Source organism: Mercurialis annua, linkage group LG3 (assembly GCF_937616625.2).
Source record: "Mercurialis annua linkage group LG3, ddMerAnnu1.2, whole genome shotgun sequence".
Lineage (NCBI taxonomy): Eukaryota > Viridiplantae > Streptophyta > Magnoliopsida > Malpighiales > Euphorbiaceae > Mercurialis > Mercurialis annua.
In genome coordinates, this window is record NC_065572.1 from 20,605,983 (window position 1) to 20,627,110 (window position 21,128).

A 21,128-nucleotide genomic window follows, 5' to 3' on the forward strand; every position below is an offset into this window, starting at 1 on the left:
GATGTTTCTACCTTCAAAATTCTGAAGTCCGAGCCTAGGCATGTTAAAGAGAAAGTATCTACCTCGGTAAAGAGGTTTAGGGAAGATTGGTTTCGGATTCGTCACCCTACTGCCTTCGCCGACCTGCCTCGTCGGTGGTTGTGCACATCTCCCGTGACCCTTTTGAGATGGGACGCTGCTGGGAATGAGAACCATGTACTTCTCCAGGACGTTTTGAAGACGACTGGTCATATAAATACTTATACCCTTATATCGAAACTGCCTATTGCTAAGTTTGACCCGAAGCGGGAAGGTTGTTCTCGGTATTTGTTTTCTACTTGGTTTTTCCTTTGTATTACCTTGTATTGTTCTGTTTTTCTTTTTTTGTTTCGGTTTTGCAGTGTTTAATATGACTGTTTTCAACGTTGCTAGACGAAAAGGTGATGGTGTGGCTGCCAAGAACTCATCATCTGCCGAGGCTGGTGTTGGAGGGAAAACTGCTGGGGAGAAAGCTGCTTTGGGGGCACAAGTTATAACCCCTGCTAAACCATTGTCGACTGTGCCTCCTCCTTTCAAGCCTGTCAAAAGGAAGAACTTGGATAAGGGCAAAGAGCATTGCTCGGTGGCCGAGGTGAAGGGTGCCTCTACTCTTCCCTGTGGGTCTGATGTGGTTGTGGGGTTGGGAGCCTCTACATTTGTTGAGTCTGGGATGGACAAGGTTTCGTCTCCTTTCAAGAAGAAAGCCAAGATGGGTGATTAGGGAGTTAATCCGGTTGACACCGAAGATGTGAAGCTGACTCCTCGGTTTCTTGCTCGTTATTTGAAGTCTAAATCAATGGAGGACACCGTTGATTTGCTGACGACTTCAGTGTTCCTTGGGAAGACGGTGTCTCTTCCTCGGGATCGGGAAGCTCTTTATGCTACCCCTCAGAAAGGCTTTCTTGATACGAGTGTATCTCTGTCCTTCCAGGTGTGTGTTTGATTTGATTGTTTCTGTTTTCCGTTTTTGTGTTTATTTTACTAAGTTTTTTTTTATGTCGGTTTTCTTAGTTAATTAACCACCTGTTGGGAGCTCGGTCGTTCCAAGAAGACTTTTCTGCTCAGGCTTCGGATGATAGGGAGAAACTGACCACTGCCATTGCGGATCTGGAGAAGGAGCAGCTGCAGAGGGCGAATGTAGAATCGGTTCTGGCTAGCAATACAGAGAAATTCAATGCCAAGATTGAAAAGCTGAATAAGGAGATATTTGTCCTGATCAAGGAAAGGGACGAGCTCGCTCTTGCCAAGAATGCTTTGATAAGGAGAAAGAGGAGCTTCGAGTGCAGCTGACCGAGACGTTCAATAAAGAGAAAACTGATTTTCAGAAGACCATCGATGGTCATCATCAGAGTTATATGCGACTGCATGATATTCTTGATGACACTACCAAAGTGGTGGAGACTAAGCGAGATGATTTGATGGTGGAGTTTTCTCACCTTACTGAAAGAAGCATGTTGGGCCGCTTCTCCGAGCCGATGTTGATCCTTCTTTTTTGTATCTTGACATGGATGGCATGTACCAAAAGCTTCAAACCGAGCGAAAACTTGCCGAGGAAAAAGTGAAGGAGTTGAATGCTGAGGAACGAGGTGTTGAGGATTTTGCCGTTCCCTCTAAGGATGAAGTTTCGACTCAGGGCACTGATGTCGCTGTGACCGAGAAGGTTGATGTTGCTGGGACCGAAGTAGCTTGTGTTGTTATACAGAAAAAAGCTGATGTTGTTGCTACTTCGTCTCCAACTTTTTTATTGGAGGTTCGGCATGATGAGGAGGCCGATTTGAATGAAAATTGTGGTACTTCTTATGGGACTGGTTTGTCAGTTCACGAGCACGTCAGTAATATTGTACTAGAGTAGGCTTGTACTGTATCTTGTAAACAATCTTTGGTTAATATATTGGTGTTGAGGGTGTTTGATTATTGTGTCTTCCTCGCCATTTGATCTTTGATATGATTTATGTTTTATGCTTTTGATATGTATTCGTCTGTGATTCTTTTATTTTTTGCATTTTGATTAAGTTACTTGTTTTAATTTTTCTCCAAGTTATGACGTTGCTCGGTTAAAGTTACTTGTTTTGACCTGTTTTAAGCTATGGCTTAACTCGGTTACAGCGATTGCTTTGACCTGCTTTAAGCACTAGCTTAACTCGCTTAAAGTGATTGCTTTGACTCGGTTAAAGCGATTACTTCGTCTTGGTTTAAGCTATGGCTTAACTCGGTTAAAGTGATTGCTTCGACTTGTTTTAAGCTATGGCTTAACTTGGTTAAAGCGATTGCTTCATCTTGGTTTAAGCTATGGCTTAACTCGGTTAAAGCGATTGCTTCAACTCGGTTAAAGCGATTGCTTCGTCTTGGTTTAAGCTATGTCTTAACTCGGTTAAAGCGATTGCTTTGACTTGTTTTAAGCTATGGCTTAACTCGGTTAAAGCGATTGTTTTTTTCTTGGTTTAAGCTATGGCTTAACTTGGTTAAAGCGATTACTTCGACTTGTTTTATGCTATGGCTTAACTCGGTTAAAGCGATTGCTTTATCTTGGTTTAAGCTATGGCTTAACTCGGTTAAAGCGATTGCTTCGACTTGTTTTAAGCTATGGCTTAACTCGGTTAATAGGCCCCTCCTTTCCCTACTTTGTTTACTTGGTAGGGTCCTTCCCAGTTTGCTCCGAGCTTGGATACCCCTGCATTACCTCTTGCTATGTCGGCTCTTAGTAGTACTAGATCTCCTACCTCAAACGTTAGGGGTTTAACCCTTTTGTTATGATATGTTGTCATCCTCTACTTGTATGCTTCGATGTGCATCAGTGCCTGTTCTCTTCGTTCTTTTAGCAAATCAAGGCAAAGTCTGGTGTTTTCTTCGTTTTGTTGCTCATCGAAGTATTGTACTCTGATGGTAGGCATGCCTATTTCTACGGGTACCATTGCTTCACACCCATAGGTTAGGCTGTATGGGGTTCTTCCTATGCCGGCTTTCGGCGTGGTTCTCTATGACCATAAAACACTGTGTAGCTCGTCGGCCCATCAACCTTTTGCCTCGTCCAGGCGCTTTTTCAATCCGTTAACATTGGTTCTGTTGGTTACCTCGGTCATCCCATTGGTCTGGGGTGGGTGACCAAGGTGAACCTTAGATCGATTCCCTTCTCAGTGCAGAAGTCTCTGAAATTTTTTTTGTCGAATTGTTTACCGTTGTCGGTTATGATGATTCTTGGAATTCTGAAACAACAAATGATTTCTCTTCGGACAAAACTTCGCACTCGTGCTTCTGTTATGGTGGAGACAGCTTCAGCTTCCACCCATTTGGAGAAATGATCGACAGCTACTATGAAGAATCTCCTTTGCCCACTTGCTGTCGGGAAGGGGCCAACGATGTCAATACCCCATGTACTGAATGGCGAGGGACTTATTATCGGACTTTGCTCGGTTATGGGTTGATGATGCACATTCTGGTGATATTGACATTTCTCGCATTTTTGTACCAAGCTTGCTGCATCTTGTGCCATTGTCGGCCAGTCGTAACCTTGTAATACCGCTTTTCGACAGAGTGCTAAATGGGAGATGTGGCTTCCACACATGTCTTCGTGCATTTCGGCTAAGACATATTCTCCTTCTTCAACCGTGAGGCATCTGGACCATGGATGTGAGAATGACTTTCTGTATAGGGTGCCATCTCGGTATGAGAAGTGTGGTGCTCGGCGCTTCACCTTCCTTGCCTCTTTTTTATCCTCGGGTATGTTGGGTTTTTTAGGTTCATAACGCAGCGGAATTTCAAATATTTATCTAAAAACCCAAACCAAGATCCATGTAATTCGAATTAACAGAATAAGTACTTACTTGTATGTCGAATTCAACAGCAATGTAGGAAGGAAGGAGGTGGTTCACTTTGGTGATACCTGGCCTCGGATCAGAAACGCCTCCAAAAGAACGCGTCCTCTACGAGTATCCACACGAACACACCTTAGCCAAAACTAGTGCTTGTGTGCTAGCACTATTGCTTCACAAGCAATTTCGAATTTTAGTGATTTAGTGAATAGTGAATTTCGTGATCCTCAAACCAATTGCTTAATGTGTATTTATAGTGATAAACAACACTAGGGTTTGAGACAAATTCGAATTTCAATCTCATTACAATTCTACAAGTTTATGTTTATCAAAAACTCCTTTTTGATAATCATCCATATATATTAATTACTATATTTATTATCTTCCAAAAATAATAAATTAAGGAAAACACTTATCCTTAAATTTCGAATTAATATATATATTTATTAATATATATATATTACGAATTATATATATATATATATATATATATATATAATCAATCACTTAATCACATTGGGCTTGTACAACCCATAACTGTTTTGGGCCTGTTCTTAGTGTGCGACCCTGTAGGTTCATATAACGTTGGCAGTAGGCTCGAAATCCCTATTTCAGCCCACAAGTCATAAGTGGCCTCTAGCAAGACATTATGACTACCCAAGTTATACGAATATCGATAATCCGATTTAACCATTTACAATAATATTTTAATCCCTTTGTCACTCGATATCCAGATTGAATATAAGGCATAGTCCTGTCATCCTTATAATATTCAATCATTAGTTTCTTGACTCTAAGTAGACTGAAAATGATAACTCCTTATTAATTAGCATGGCCATGCATTTCCTTCAGTCTATCTTCTTCAAGGGGCCCATAGATATCTTACTCAAATAAATGAGGGACAAATTCCTTCTCAGTCACTCACATTTCTCACATAGTTACTTTCATATCCAATGACAATCTATTCCATTATCCTGTTAAAGATAATGTAAGACTGTATCAAAACATGAAATAGCTATGTAGAAATCCATGATGATTTCAAGGTCAAAGGATTATACTAATAGAACTGTTATGAGAATTACTTATGACAGTGATCTATGTAGTATTCTCACAGTGGGTCATCCAGTGCCTTATTTCTCAAATAGCACCTATGATTTGACTTAATATCTCATATACATGATTAGTAAAACATAATCATCAGTCAACATACTAGTCTCAATGTTCTATTAAGACTAGGGATAGATGGTATATTATTCTTTTACTAAACCTATGGGTTCTACTATCAAGTCACATACTTGATGACCTTAGAAAGAATTAACCATTCAAGTATTTTAATCATTAATATAAAATGATAAAAACTGCCAATCAATAAATAACAAAATGATAAAGTCAAAACATGGTCAAACATGATTGACCTAGTGCATATCACTAACACCACAAATCCATGTATGATATGATGTGTATGATATGATGTGATGATATGATGTGTTCCATCCATTGATCTAACAGGTTGATGAGGAATGTTGCCTCGGGATTTTGGATACTGCTGAAGTTTTGGATCGAGCATGGTATGACTGGTACTGTTTCTTTGGCTGCTCCAGCCTTTGCCAATGTGTCTGCCTCTGTGTTCTCTTCTCTGGGTATTTGCTCTAATTCCCATTTTCCACCTTCTTCAGTAATTTTTGCGAGCAGCTCTTTAACTCGATCTACATATTTTTTCATTTCTGGATCTTTGACCTCAAATAATTCGAGTACTTGGTTAACCACCAGTTGAGAGTCACTCTGAATTTTGATGAACTCGGCCTTGACTACTGTCGCCATTGTCAATCCTCCTATTAGGGCTTCGTATTCTACTGAATTGTTGGTTGCCGGAAAATTCAGGTGGATTGAGTTTTGCATTTTTATCTTATGTGGTCCTCTTAATATCATGCCTGCCCCTGCTCCGGCCATGTTTGGTGCTCCGTCTACTTGTAATATCCAGCTGACCAAGCCCTTGTCTACCTCGGTGGGTTGATCGTGTGTTGTTGTTTTGGCCACGTAATCTACTAGGATCCGAGCTTTCATTGCTGTTCTTGGTTCGTATTTGATATCGTATGATCCTACCATGACCGACTAGTTGATTAGTCGTCCAGAGGTTTCTGGTCTTCCAAGCGTTTTTTTCAGGGGTTGGTTTGTTCGGACTACCACTGTGTGAGCCTGAAAATACCTTTTGAGTTTTTCTACCGTTAATACCAGCGCAAATGCAAATTTTTTGATGTTGCTATATCTGAGCTCGGGCCCTTTAAACACTTTACTCGTGTAGTACACCGGTTTCTGCTCGGTTTCTTCTTCTTTTACAAGCACATATGCTACTGTTTTGTTGGTGACACTTATATATAAGTATAACACTTCTCCTGCTTCGGGTCGCCCGAGTAGTGGTGAACTTAGAAATTTTTTGTGCTCCTCAAAAGATTGTTGGCACTCTTCGGTCCACTTGAAGCTTTCCACATTTCTTAGTGTTTTGAAGAATGGGAGACATCTCTTGGCCGTCTTCGGGGATTTCATGTCTATGATTGCTTTTGTTTTTTCCGGGTTTACCTTAATGCCTTTTTGAGAGATGAGGTAACCGAGGAATTTCCCTGCCGGGACTCCGAAGGCACACTTGTCCGGGTTTAACTTGAGCTTGTATTTCTTTAGCTTGGTGAAAACGTCTTCTAGGTCTTTCGCGTGGTCTTCTACTTTTTTGGATTTGACGATGATTTCATCAACGTACACCTCTATGTTTCGACCGGTCTGGTCCTTGAATACAAAGTTCATCAGTCGCTGATAAGTTGCCCCGTCATTTTTTAATCTGAAAGGCATTTGTTTGTAGCAGTATGTGCCGCTGTCAGCTACGAAGCTTGTTTTCTCTTCGTCGGCCTTGTGCATTGGTATCTGGTGGTATCCTTGGGCAGCGTCTATGAACGAGTAGACTTCGTAACCACTCGTTGAGTCGACTAGCTGATCAATGTTTAGCAGAGGATAGCTATCCTTGGGGCATGCTCGATTTAGGTCTGTGAAGTCTATGCATAGTCTCCATTTTCCATTCGGCTTTTTAATGAGCACGACGTTTGACAGCCACTCCGGGTAATACACTCTTCTGATGAAACCTGCTGCAAATAGTTTGTCTACTTTGGCCCTGATGGCAATTTGTCTGTCTACTGCGAAGGCTCTTTTCTTATGTTTGACTGGTTTATGTTTTGGATCTACATTCAGCTTATGTGAGATGATTGTCGGGTCTACCCCTTCTATCTCGCTTGAGGTGTTGACAAATTCTACTTCGTTTCTGATTAACATGTCTGTTATCTCTTGTTTTACTGGTTCGGGCAGTGCAACACCTATTTGGACCGATCTTGGTGTTACTCTTGATAGGTTAACCCTTTCTAGTTTTCCATAAGGTTTGAGATTGCCTTCATCTGAGTCTGGTATCTCCATTGTTTCGATAGCCAGGGTTTCTGATACATCTCTCATTGATACGAAGTAGCACTGTTTGGCTATGTCTTGCCTTCCTTTGACTGTCACCACTCCCTCTTTGGTGGGTATTTTCATTGACAAGTATTTGATGCACGTAACTGCCTCGGTGTTGTATAGCATTGGTCTGCCAAGTATTACATTGTAGGCGAGTTGCATATCAACAACCATAAAAAAGTGTTTTGAATTTCTTTGTGATGCCAATTAAACCTCCTTTTGGTGCACCATTTTCTTTTCCTAGCTCCACTGTTAATTCCGCTACTCCTTCTGCTCGTACTGGTGCTCCTCCTAGACCGACTAGAGGAGTTTTGATTGGTTTATGATTTAGGACCGAGCATCCTATACCGAGGTAAGCCTGCTTTGTGATGAGGTTAACTTAGCTTCCTTCATCCACCAACTGTCTCATTACCCAGAAATTTTCTATTAATCTCGAGATTACCAAGGGGTCTTGGTGAGGAAAGTCTATTCCTTCGCCATCGACTGGGCCGAAGCAGACCTCGGGTAAAGGCTTGGCCACCGATATGTTCATTACCATTTTTTGTCTTTTGCGCCTTCCTCGCTTGTACTCTGGATCAGCCATTCCGCCGGCTATGGTGTTAATTACTCCGGATACATTTTGCCTTATTGGTGGTGGTGCCTCCTCTCTCTAACCACTATGTTATCCTCGGTTGCCTCCTCCTGAGTTATACTATATTGGCGGTGGCCGACTTGCACTAATCGATCTATTTCTTTCTTTATACTTCCACACTCATTAGTGACGTGGCCGTGACCATCGTAAAATTGGCAATATTTCTTTCTGTCCCCCTCATACTGCAACTTTGGTGGGTATCTTACTAGTTCATTATTGATTTGAATCCACATTAGGATGTGTGATCTCGGGGTGTTAAGTGGAATAAAGGCTTGGTCTTCTACCTTTACTGGTCGGTGTAGTTCCATTCGCGGTGGAACGGGTTGCCGTTGATCTCTTGGCCTGAATCTGTCTTGCCTGACCGTCTGACTGAAATTTGGTATATGCGTTTGAAACTGTGCTGTTGTCTGTGTGGCTTTCCTTCGTTGCTCTTCATCCAAATTGATGTAATTCCAGGCTCGGTCCATGAGCCGAGAGTAAGTTTGCACTGGATTTTTTATCAGGTTGTCTCAGAATACCATCATCGTTGTGTTATCCTTCATTACGTCTATTACGGTATCATCATTCAGGTTTCCTACTTCGACAACCTCCGCGTTAAATCTGCCGATATAACTCTGCAAGCTTTCTCCGGGTTTCTGATAGCAAAGTTTGAGATCACTGGACTTCTTCTTTCGTTTTATGCTCTGTGTGAAATGAGTTCGGATAGCTCTTGCTAGCTCGTCGAAACTTTGGATAGAGCCTTCTTTCAGACTTTGGTACCAGATTGTTGCTGGCCCCTTAAGGGTTGTCGGGAAAAGTTTGCAGACGGCAGCTTCAAACAAACTTTGTACCATCATAACCACCTGAAAACAGCTCAAGTGTGTGATCAGATCCCCTGTTCCATTGTAATCATCTAGTTGTGGTGTTTTATAGTTTAACGGGAAAGGTTCATCTCGTATCTCGGTCGACAATGGGTTTCCAATGTACAGGAAGCTTGTGCTCTTCGGCTCTCTCCTTCTGAGTTTTTCCATTTTGGTTCTCACCCTTTCAGTGATTTCCTGCTCTAGGTTCTTTTTCTTTACCCAGTCTGCGCCTGAGCTATGCACACTTTCTTTGATTTCTAGTCGTTTCGGGGTCTTTTTCGGTCCGTCAGGCGTTTGTGCCCGGTTTGTTTCCCCTGCCTTTCCCTTGGGTTTTGTTGTGTTTGTGGATTTTTCTCGGGGTTTGCTTCTTCGGGCATTGTTTGGCCTTGGTAAAATTCTGGTGGGTGAGGTGGTGGGGCTGGTATGTATGGTGGGTGGTAATATTGCCTTGAGATATGGTGGGAGCGGTTGGCCGAGCGTGGCCTTGTTGCACTTGTTGAAGGAAAGCTAACTGTTGAGCATGGAACTCAATATATTCTTGTATCTGTGCTGGTGTGGGGTTTTGATTTTCAGCAATTGGGGCTAGCATGGGCGTGGGGGTGGTACTCGGTGTGAATGTGAGATTGATCGGGGTTACACCCGGCCTTAAGGAAAAAATTTGAGTGGTTTATTGCATAGGTGTGAAGTATGAGGCTGGCGGGATGTTCCCCGACAATGGCATTCCCCACGGGTATTGAGTGATAATTCCAGATGTGGTGCCCAAGTGTGTCCCTCCCCAGGATGTCGTTGCCGGGCAGAACGACCTATCTCCGGTAGCTCTTCTCGGTGGTGCATTGAGTCCATCTCCTGTCGTATTATCGTGTGTGTCATGTTCTCTAGTTGGGGGATCGTCTCCCTCTACCCTGCTCATCCCATTGCCCTCCGGTGAGATAGAAAGGGGGAAACTTTCTTACTTTCTTTCCCACAGACGGCGCCAAATGATAACTTGCAGAATGGCGGCGACTCCTTGATCCGGTGGTGGCTTCACAATTGTACTTGAAAGGCACAATACAACCGTTAGAAGGGCGCCGGAAGGGGATTCTGGTAAACCGCTCCGACAGTCAAGTCAATAGGTGTTTTAGTGAGAGAAAGAATAAGAAGTGAATAAGAGTTTTTAGTTGAGAGAAAAAGAGAATTAAACTTTTTACCTTCTTTTTCTTAGCCTTTTATACTATGTCTTTGTTCCTCTTTGTCTGGGCCGACAAGTCTGATTTCATTCTCTTTGTCTGTGCAGATATTGTCTGGAATATCAGGGTACTTTCTGACAGATTTGTCTTTGTAATCAGTGAGAGGTAAACTCGGACAAAGCTGAGATGATGTTGCAATGTATGCTGCTCGGTGTATCCGAGATGGTGTTGCTATGTGTATTACTCGGCTAACCGAGGTGGTCTTGTGGTGTGTCTTACTCGGTTGAGCCGAGATGGTGTTGTGGTGTGTCTTACGTTTCACATTTTTAGCGATTTAAGACAAACGTTTACAAACGTTACAAAACAAATCCAAACGTATACCCTTGTTAGCGATTTAAGCCAAATGTTTACAAACGTTACAAAACAAATCCAAACATTTCATATTTTTGGCGATTTAAGCCAAACATTTAAAACGTTACAAAACCAATACAAACGTTCAAAACATTACGAAACAAATCCTAACGTTTCACCTTTTTAGCAATATAAGCCAAACATTTACAAGCGTTACAAAAAAAAAACCAAACGTTTAAACCGTTACCAAACAAATACAAACATTATAAGCCAAACGTTTAATACGTTACGAAACCAATCCAAACGTTTAAAACGTCACAAAACAAATCCAAAAATTTCACATTTTTAGTGAATTAAATGTTTTATAACGTTTCGTTTAAATCGCTTAAAATGTGAAACGTATGGATTTGTTTCGCAACGCTTGTAAATTTTTGGCTTAAATCGCTAAAAAGGTGAAACGTTTGGATTTGTTTCGTAACGTTATAAATGTTTGGATTTGTTTTGTAACGTTATACATGTTTGGCTTAAATCGCTAAAAAGGGGGAACGTTTGGATTGGTTTCGTAACATTTTAAACGTTTTGCTTAAATTGCTAAAAAGGTGAAACGCTTGGATTTGTTTCGCTACGTTTTAAACATTCAGATTGGTTTCGAAACGTTATAAACGTTTAACTTTAATCGCTAAAAAGGTGAAACTTTTGGATTTGTTTCGTAACGTTTGGCTTAAATCGCTAAAAATGTGAAACGTTTGAATTTGTTTCGTAACATTTTAAACGTTTTTATTTTTTCCGTAGCGTTTGTAAATTCTTGGATTCAATCGCTAAAAAGGTGAAACGTTTTAAACGTTTGGCTTAAATAGCTAAAAAGGTGAAACATTTGGATTTGTTTCGTACCGTTTGTAAACGTTTGGCTTAAATCGCTAAAAAGGTGAAGCGTGTTGATTTGTTTTGTAATTTTTGTTAACTTTTGGCTTAAATCGCTAAAAAGGTTAAACATTTGGATTTGTATCCTAACGTTTGTAAACGTTTGGCTTAAATTGCTAAAAAGATGGAACGTTTGGATTTATTTCGAAATGTTTTAAACGTTTGGCTTAAATCGCTAAAAAGGGGAAATGTTTGGATTTTTTTCATAACGTTTGTCTTAAATCGCTAAAAAGGTGAAACGTTTGGATTGGTTTCGTAAAGTTTTAAACGTTTGGCTTAAATCGCTAGAAAGGTGTAACGTTTGGTTTTGTTTTGTAACGTTTGTTAACATTTGGATTAAATTGCCAAAAAGGTGAAACATTTGGATTTTTTTTGTAAGGTTTGTAAATGTTCTGCTTAAATCGCTAAAAAGGTGAAACGTTTGGATTTGTTTCTTAACGTTTTAAACGTTTGGATTTGTTTCGTAACGTTTAAACATTAGAATTTGTTTCGTAACGTTTTATACGTTTGGATTTGTTTCGTAACGTTTTAAACGTTTGACTTAAATTCCTAAAAAGGTGAAACAATTGGTTTTATTTCAGAACGTTTTTAAATGTTTACAAACGTTTCACCTTTTTAGCGATTAATGCCAAACGTTTACAAACGTTACGACATAAATCCAAGCGTTTCACCTTTGTAGAGATTTAAGCCGAACATTTACAAACGTTACGAAACAAATCCAAACGTTTTCCCATTTGAGCGATTTAAACTAAACGTTTACAAACGTTACGAAACAAATCCAAACGTTTCACATTTTTATCTATTTAAGCCAAACATTTACAAACGTTACGAAACCAAACCAAACGTTTAAAACGTTACGAAACAAATCCAAATGTTTCAGATTTTTAGCGATTTAAGCCAAACGTTTACAAAAGTTACAGAACAAAACCAAACGTTTCGCATTTTTAGCAATTTAAGCCAAACTTTTTCAAACGTTACGAAATAAATCCAAACGTTTGTAAACGTTTGGCTTAAATCTCTAAAAATGGGAAAGGTTTGGCACTACTAGAATTATCGGGGTTAGTGACGGATTATTTTGTCCTAACACCACAAAATCCTTCGGTAATTAGCATTACCGACGGATTGTCCGTCGGTACAAATGTCGTCGCCATTCTTTAGAGACACAAAAACAACCGTCGGAAAAGTTTCCCGACGGAAAACTTCTGTTGGCACCCACTAGATTCTGTCGGCAAGCTAGACCAGCTTGCCGACGAAGTCCCGACATATTGCCGACATAATATCCGTCGGTAGGCTTTGCCGACAGATATTCCGTCGGCAAACGTTTTATATGCCGACAAATATTCCGTCAGAAATGTGGCCTTCGGTCGCAAATTAGAAAGTATTTAGCGACGGATAATCTGTCGCTAAATCAGATAATCCGTCGGCAAAATTTACAGATTTCTGGCAGTTTTTTCCATTTTCCGTCAATTTTTTTGGTTTTTCCAGTCAAACCAAACGTGTTACATACATGCTATTAATACATCTAAACACTCTTAATATGATTCAATAACAAGTATTATATAATATATAAAACAAACGTTTCCAAAATTATTCGGTAACATAATACTGAATCTAAAAACCTACAATCTATTGATGTCCTCGTTATCCGGGCCTCGTGGGGGTTGCAGGGGGAAAAAACCAGGCGGTAGAGAATTCATCATCTTTGCCAGCTCCGAACGGACTCTATCAGCAATCTGATCGTCCACGGTAGCCTCTATGTCCCTCTGAACCTGCCCTCGCACCCGCTCCTCCATCCCATGCACCCGTGCCTCGACCTCTGTCCGAATCCTCTACCCTATTTCCTCGGACGTCTGAGTCTGCTGGGACGATGATGAACCTCCACGGGAACGGCTGGCCTGTGACAATGCGATGTATGAAGCCGCAGCTGAACCAACTCCGTAAACCCGCTGCTTCTTCACCCCCTCGAGCGACAAGAACAACTGGATCTCGTCGATGGTATGTGGAGTCGACGACTGCCCTCACCCGGCGAGGACTGGGTCGCTGCAGCACGCTCAGCAACGAAACGGTCCTGAGGAGATAAACGAGTAACTTAAAGTTAGTACAATTTCAATAAAGTACAACAATTAAATATAAATATAATTCATAACTAAAATTCTGCAGCATTTCCTCTATAATACGAGCATCACCCATTTTCAGGGACTTCCTGCAAACACATATGCACTATATACAATTCACAATTCACATTTCGCAATTCACAAATCACAGTTTCTAATTAAAATCAAGCTCAAACAATTCAATTTAAAGTTATAACGGACTTACATGCTTATCCTTAGACCTCTTGTCCACAAACTTGGTCTGATCCTTCTGCGTCGAGTGCATACGAACATGCAACTTACCGTAGGTCGGTATACGACCGAGCTCCTGACCCTGAAAAACAAAAACATATATTATATTTACTTATAAGAACATAATTAATCAACAAACACTATAATTACTTAAATAAAGAATAGAAAGAAGACTTACCAGAACAGTCATATGCTTTACGCCTGAGCAAGATGCTGCAGTGTGGCGCACCGGTCCTGTCCCTGGCCCTGTCGGCTCACTCATCCGGTTAGCCCGGGAGATGTCCGACTTCTTCTTTGCCTCCACCGTAGCCCACTCTGCCTGCCAGGCATCCCAAACAGTATCGTTGACGCTGTCATCCCTCTTTCGCTTCAGCGTATGCAGAGTGTCCTTGTAGCGATTTGCAGCATGCCTCGTAAACACATCTCCTATCAATTGCTCGGGGTAGATCGAGTCCCAAAAAAACTTCTTCTGCACATTTTTAACAAATAAGTTCATAATTAGTAAATTTGCAAAACACTAAACTTAATATTGATTAAATATGCATTTTATTACCTTGAACTCCTCCCAATAGAACGTTTTCTGGTCCGCCTTTAATTTTTTCCAAGTTGAACCCTCCGCGAACCACAAGAATCGGAAGATGTCAAGCAAGCCTCTAGAGACCATGCCACTATCATGTAGTCTCTCCCTGTCAGTTGAAAACTTAAAGTTAGTTTAAAATAGTTTTTTTGAAATAATATATATAATAAGGATAACAGTGATAACTTATAGCGTCAGGTGCTACTCGTACTCGACTTGCTGCTGTGTCGGTGGCGGCGCATCTGGTGGCGCCGCCTCCAGCGGGGGATCGCCCCCCTGAGGTAGAGCGTCTATGGGGGGGTGTTTGTCGGATCCCCCTGTCCACGGCCCTATTCCAGCCTACGGCCACCTAGACCTCACATGTCTGCAAAAAAGTAGGGATAAACATATGTACAATAATTTTTTACCTCAATAAACAAACATCTACAATTAATTAATTAATCAAACCCTCAATAATCATATAAGTCAATAAACAAAAATATCAGTCAAAAAGGCACGTAAAATTGAAGTCATAATTAAGAATTCTATTACATTAATTAGCCATATACTACAACTCATCGGAGTCCTCATCCGCTTCCCCGTTCGGATCCACAAAATCTGTCAGATCATCAGTTATTTCCACATTCAAGGGATGTTCTGGATTGTCATCCTGGAAAGCTGGAACAACAGACTCTCGCATGTCAAGCTCAGATCGGGCCTTAATCCTGCAAACCGCCCACCAATCCGTTTTATCCCGTCTTTTGCTTGGGTATGACATGTAGTGTACTTGACCGGATTGTTTCGTCAAAATGAAAGGTTCGTACTTGTTATACCTTCTTCTGTGATTAACCTCCACCATGTTGTATAGACGATGCACTAACATACCGACATTTGGAGTTGGATCGAACCAATCACATTTAAATAGGACAGTCATTTTAGTTGGTAGCGCTGGATACTCTATCTCAATAATGTAAATCAGCACTCCATAGAAGTCGCATACGGCTGGGCCGAAGAGATACCCTTTCACACAAACCCCACTATTCATTATAACTCGATCCGCGCCATAATCCTGAGTATTGAATTTGAACCCGTTTATACGATATCCCTTATATGTTCTGACGGATCTAAGCGGTCCTTTAGAGAGACTTAAAATATAGGGATTCGTACATATAGCTGGATCATTCACCTACAGGACAATTCACAATCACATGGGTTAGCAATTAATTACGAATGACAAATACAGGAAGAATCGTCTATACTTACATGACGTTCAAACCAGGAGGCAAATTCCTTTTCTAACTTCCCTTCAACTTCAGTCGGCGTTATTGCAGGGTTGATTGCATGCAATTCGTCTTTGAACTCACTTTCACAAGAATACAAATGATCAATTTGTGAGCTACCACATTTTACAATAATATAAGGAAAGCTTACTCTCTATACGGTTCGATTTATGCACATTTCAATAGGACATAACTCCTAGCGGCGACAAATTCAGATTCGTCTAGATATCTTTTCCGGCAGCGCCTACGGGTTCCCCATTCGGTATGAAAATGGAAAGTCGGTCAACATCATTGTCCATCTCAGTATCGAATACCTCATTTCTTTGCATCCGACAGGGTAGCGTAGGATCGCCATCCGTAAAATAAAAAGATGCAAATTTAGCCGTTTCCTCCATTAGATATCCGCTGCTAATGCTGTCTTCTACCCGACCCTTATTGGTTACCTTCTTTTTCAATTTCCTCAGATATCTGTTCAATTAAGAATTGATTTCTACAATTAATAATCACTTTATACATTTACTGATCAATGTAGAAGAAAAATAGATCGACATTACCTTTCGAAGGGATACATCCACCGATACTGTACTGGTCCAGCCATTTTAGCTTTGTAAGGCAGGTGTACAGGGAGATGTTCCATTGAATCAAAAAAGCTGGGCGGAAATATGTGTTCCAACTTGCAAAGTATCTTCGGGATTTCTTCTTCCATACGTTCTAAATCTTCCCCCTTAAGCAATGCGGCAGTTAACTCCTTGAAGAAGATACTCAGCTCTGTAATAGTCTCCCATATCTCTTTCGGAAGAAGCTCTCGTAGAGCAATTGGTAGGAGACGTTGCATAAACACATGATAGTCGTGACTTTTCATGCCCATCATTTTTTGTTTGGTGGAATCAACACACCGGGACAAGTTTGACACGTAGCCATCCGGGAACATTATTTGTTGAACCCATTCAAGCAATAATTTTTTTGATTCCTTTTCCAAAGCATACAAAGCCTTCGGATACCTACCAGTGTTGGGGTCTTGTGCTAGTTGTAGACGATCACAAATATCATTTAACTCTGTCCTAGATTTGGCATGGTTTTTAGTTTTACCGGGGACATTCATCACGGTGTTGAAGACGTTCTCGAAAATATTTTTCTCAATATGCATGACATCCAGATTATGCCGGATCACATTTGTCTTCCAATACGGTAAATCCCAAAATATACGTTTTCTATTCCAACCACAATTTTTTGATAGTTCCGAATTAATAGCTTCAGCATCGGGCTCGTATGCCCTCCTAAACCCTAGGTGCTCTACCTCTGCCAATAGTTCTTCTCTGGTTTTGACTCCGCTAAACTGCGTTTTTACTTGCTTGCCTTTTCGAAAACCAGTGACATTTCGATGGAAACGGTGGCCTGGAGGTAAGAACGTTCTATGGAAATCAAACCACGATTGTTTTCCACTCTTGTTAAGCATGAATGCATCAGTATCTTCCATGAAATGCGGACATGCCAGTCTGCTTGATGTGCTCCAACCGGACAGCATTGAATAAGCGGGAAAATCATTTATCGTCCACATAAGCGCCGCTTTCATCTGAAAGTTCTGACGCTTGTGAATATCATAGGTACGGATTCCAGATTCCCACAATTGGTTCAACTCTGCTATCAACGGCTGCAGAAAAATGTCCATTGTGTTTTTTGGATTTCGGGGACATGGGACAAGTATCGTCAGAAACATGAACTCATCCTTCATGCACATACCCGGAGGCAGATTGTACGGCGTCACAATTACTGCCCATGAAGAATAAGGTGACCCAAAACTGCCAAACGGTTGAAACCCATCAGTGCATAATCCGAGTCTAATATTACGAGTTACGTCAGCAAAATCTTTATGCAGCTCACTAAACCGTTTCCAATCTGGAGAATAAGACAGATGACACATCTTCCCGTCTTCCATTTCATGTTCTGCGTGCCATGTCATATGCCCTGCCGTGGCTTTCGAAGCATACAACCTCTTTAGCCTTGGAGTAATTGGAAAGTAAAACATCATCTTGTACGGCACTTTGGCCTTTCGTATTCTGGTGGAATTGCTTCTGTTAATAGGTTTCCATCATTCGTGACCACAGAATTTGCAGGACGCTAGAGCCTCGTCCTCCCCCCAATAAAGCATACAGTTAAAGAAACAACATTCAATAACCTCTACCAGCAACCCCAAATCTTTCCCCAGTTTCTAAAGTTTAGCAAAATTTGTTCGCATCTTGTTCTCCCCCGAAAGCAATTCTTGCATGAATCTGCAGATGTCGTCAATCAAAGAAACTGAACCCTGGTGGCGACACTTAATGTCTAACAGTGCAGTTGATTTGGATAAAGGAGAGTGTCTACTATTCTCGGACCATATTTCTTCTTCCGCTGAACGCATCATATCATAAAACTTATGGGCTTCTTTATTCGGAGGCTCTTCGGTAAACATATTCGGACCAACTGCATCGATAACAATTCTTTGAATAGCATCAAAATCATCTCCCTCATTTCCATAGTCAAACTTATCATAACTAGCAGGTGGGTGTGCCCAGGCAGGAGGATCCAATACACTCCCCTCACCGTGGTGAACTCAAACTTGGTAATCTTGAACAAACCCAGACTCTAACACATGTAATTTCACATCTTCGGGATCTCAGTAATTTGTGTTTTTGCATTTTCTCCTAGAGCACGGACACTTGATCTTCACCCCACTCAGGCACTCAGGATGTATTAGAGCAAATTCGACAAACTCCTCAACCTTATCAAAAAATCCTTCCGGTAGCAAGCCATTCCTATGTCTATTATATATCCAATTGCGGTCCTGATTCATGTTTGCTGCACTAACAATTAGGTGGTGTACAGGTTCGACAGTAGCAAAGTCAATGTAATTTAATGCTAAAAAGGTATGGACCTATCCCATTCGCAAAACTGGCGCCCCGTAACCCGACCACGATATATGCGTAAAAACGGAGAATAATATTCGGCAGCCTTCCGGCGCCGTTCTCCTTAAGTGAGCTATCTAATATATGCCGAGTAATGCTGATTACATATTCCGTGAGGAACAAGCATTACAAAGCATATATCAATAGCCACCCGGAGAACAAACGTTAGAAACCACCAAATATTTTTCTACCGTAATTACGCATATATGTTTTTCGTGATCGGATTACGGAAGCACGAGCTTTGCGAACTGTGCAATCCCGTGTCGTTCAAAGAATTGAACACACGGGACGGGAAATCTCTGGCTAGGAATACAATTTTATTCAGTGGGAATAAAATCGAGGTTACTTTATGTGAAGTGCATGTTTGAAATCTAACTATGTACAACAATGAATTACAGAAAGTGATAAAACATACTTGTTGTAGAGCAGAACCGCACGCGAATGCTGAATCTGGATACGCACGTCGGAATAAACAGCTACTGCTCTGACCGGTTATCAGGAACCAAGAACTAATAAAAGTCCAAAATAAAAACTTCATTAGTTTTCAATTGCTGCAAATTATGTAATTGAAACAATATAAATTCAATCGAATCGTTCTTATTTTTTTAACGAAAATCGGGCAGCACTTCCCCTAAAAATGAGCATCACCCATTTTCAGGGAAAGCCTGCAAACAAATACCACATTTTATAAAATATCCAACACACCAACTAATCCCATTTTTTCAAATAAATAATAATATTAATTAATTCCAATTAATATTGATTAATTTAATTACAATTAACACAATTTAACAATTCTAATTTAAGTGAACATTTACTAATTCATTAATATATTAAGCTTATACTTATAATTTACTACGAAAATTAACCTACAATTTACTAACTAAATTCAATTAACTAATTACTTAAAATAATCATAAAAATGAGCATTTCTCCTATATATTATTATAAATAATCCTTAATCAATTAACAATTAATATATTCACATAAACTAAATAATCTAACTAATATATAGAAATCCATATAGAAAATTAACTAACTATTATAAATTATACTACAATTCCGCATAAACTATTCTAAATTAATTAATCCATAATACAATTTATAAACATAAATAACTACATAAATTGACTAAAATGAAAAAGTAACTAACTGTCAGAGGCAAAGGCACGGGCAGCGGATGCAATGGCAGCGAATGCGGGTGCGAAATACGATGCAGCGGGTGCGGAATACGAGGCAGCGGACGCGCAAAAACAAGGGCAGCGGGTGCGAAATACGAGGCAGCGAACGCGCGAAAACCGGGGCAGCGGGTGCAAAAACCGACCTAATCTACAACCCTAAAATGCAAATATATTCAATTAACTTTACACCTAATTTAATCTAATCTAACCCTAAACTAATTTAACAAAATTTAAACAAACTAAATATATTACTAATTAACTAAATTAATTAAAAATAACATAAATTAATGCTTACATGACTGCTGGACACCGGAGGCGGAGGTGAACGACCGAAGGCGGAGAAGGGGGCGGCGGCAGAATGGAGAAGAAGGGGGTGAAGGTGAAACATTTTTGGATTTGTTTCGTACCGTTTGTAAACATTTGGCTTAAATCGCTAATGAGGTGAAATGTTTGGATTTGTTTCATAACATTTTGGCTTAAATCGCTAAAAAGGTGAAGCGTTTTGATTTGTTTTGTAATTTGTGTTAACGTTTGGCTAAAATTGCTAAAAATGTGAAACGTTTGGATTTGTTTCGTAACCTTTATAAACGTTTGGCTTAAATCGCTAAAAAGGTGAAAAATTTGGATTTGTTTCGTATTACTTGTAAACGTTTGGCTTAAATCGCTAAAAATGTGGAACGTTTGAATTTATTTCGTAACATTTTAAACGTTTGGATTGGTTTTGTAACGTCTTAAACGATTGGTTTAAATTGCTAAAAGGGGGAATGTTTGGATTTATTTCGTAATGTTTGTAAACGTTTGGCTTAAATCGCTAAAAAAGTGAAACGTTTGGATTGGTTTTGTAACGTTTTAAACGTTTTGCTTAAATCGCAAGAAAGCTGAAACGTTTTGTTTTGTTTTGCAATGTTTGTAAACATTTGGCTTAAATTGCTAAAAAGGTAAAACGTTTGGTTTTTTTCATAACGTTTATAAGCGTTTTGTTTAAATCTCTAAAAAGGTGAAACGTTTGGATTTGTTTCATAACGTTTGTAAACGTTTGGCTTAACTCGCTAAAAAGATAAAACGTTTGGATTTGTTTCGTAACGTTTGTAAACGTTTGGCTTAAATCGCTAAAAATCTGAAACGTTTGGATTTGTTTCGTAAGGTTTGTAAACGTTTGGCTTAAATCGCTAAAAATGTGAAACGTTTGGATTTGTTTCGTAATGTTTTAAACGTTTGGATTTGTTTCGTAACGTTTTAAACGTTTAGTTTTGTTCGTAACGTTTATAAAAGTTTTTCTTAAATCGATAAAAATATGAAACGTTTGTATTTGTTTCGTAACGTTTTAATCGTTCATTTTTCTTTCGTAATGATAATAAACGTTTGGCTTAAATAGCTAAAAACGGGAAATGTTTGGATTTTTTCCGTAACGTTTGTACACGTTTGGCTTATATCGCTAAAAAGGTGAAACACTTGGATTTGTTTCATAACGTTTGTAAATGTTTGGCGTAAATTGCTAAAAAGGGGAAACGTTTGGATTTATTTCATAACGGTTGTAAACATTTAGCTTAAATTGCTAAAAAGGTGAAATACTTGGATTTGTTTCGAAATGTTTTTATAC

At 39.9% G+C, this 21,128-nt stretch overlaps 1 protein-coding gene across 1 annotated transcript; it reads right to left on the reverse strand.

The window, feature by feature from the left end:
- Positions 1-2,786: 2,786 nt before the first annotated feature.
- On the reverse strand, positions 2,787-5,933 carry LOC126672427 (uncharacterized). The gene is made up of 4 exons (XM_050366377.1): positions 5,335-5,933; positions 3,256-3,632; positions 3,090-3,145; positions 2,787-2,993 (listed from the first exon to the last, which is right to left on the reverse strand). The coding sequence occupies exons 1-4, from the start codon at positions 5,931-5,933 to the stop codon at positions 2,787-2,789; spliced, it is 1,239 nt and encodes a 412-aa protein (XP_050222334.1).
- Between the last annotated feature and the right edge of the window lie 15,195 nt (positions 5,934-21,128).

Coding starts and splice junctions, on each gene's coding strand:
- LOC126672427 (XM_050366377.1), bottom strand. CDS start 5,933: ATGGTAGGATCATACGATATCAAATACGAACCAAGAACAGCAATGAAA. Junction 3,633..5,334: donor GCAACATTCCTCATCAACCT/GTTAGATCAATG, acceptor TCCATGGTCCAG/ATGCCTCACGGTTGAAGAAG. Junction 2,994..3,089: donor AGACCAATGGGATGACCGAG/GTAACCAACAGA, acceptor TTATGGTCATAG/AGAACCACGCCGAAAGCCGG.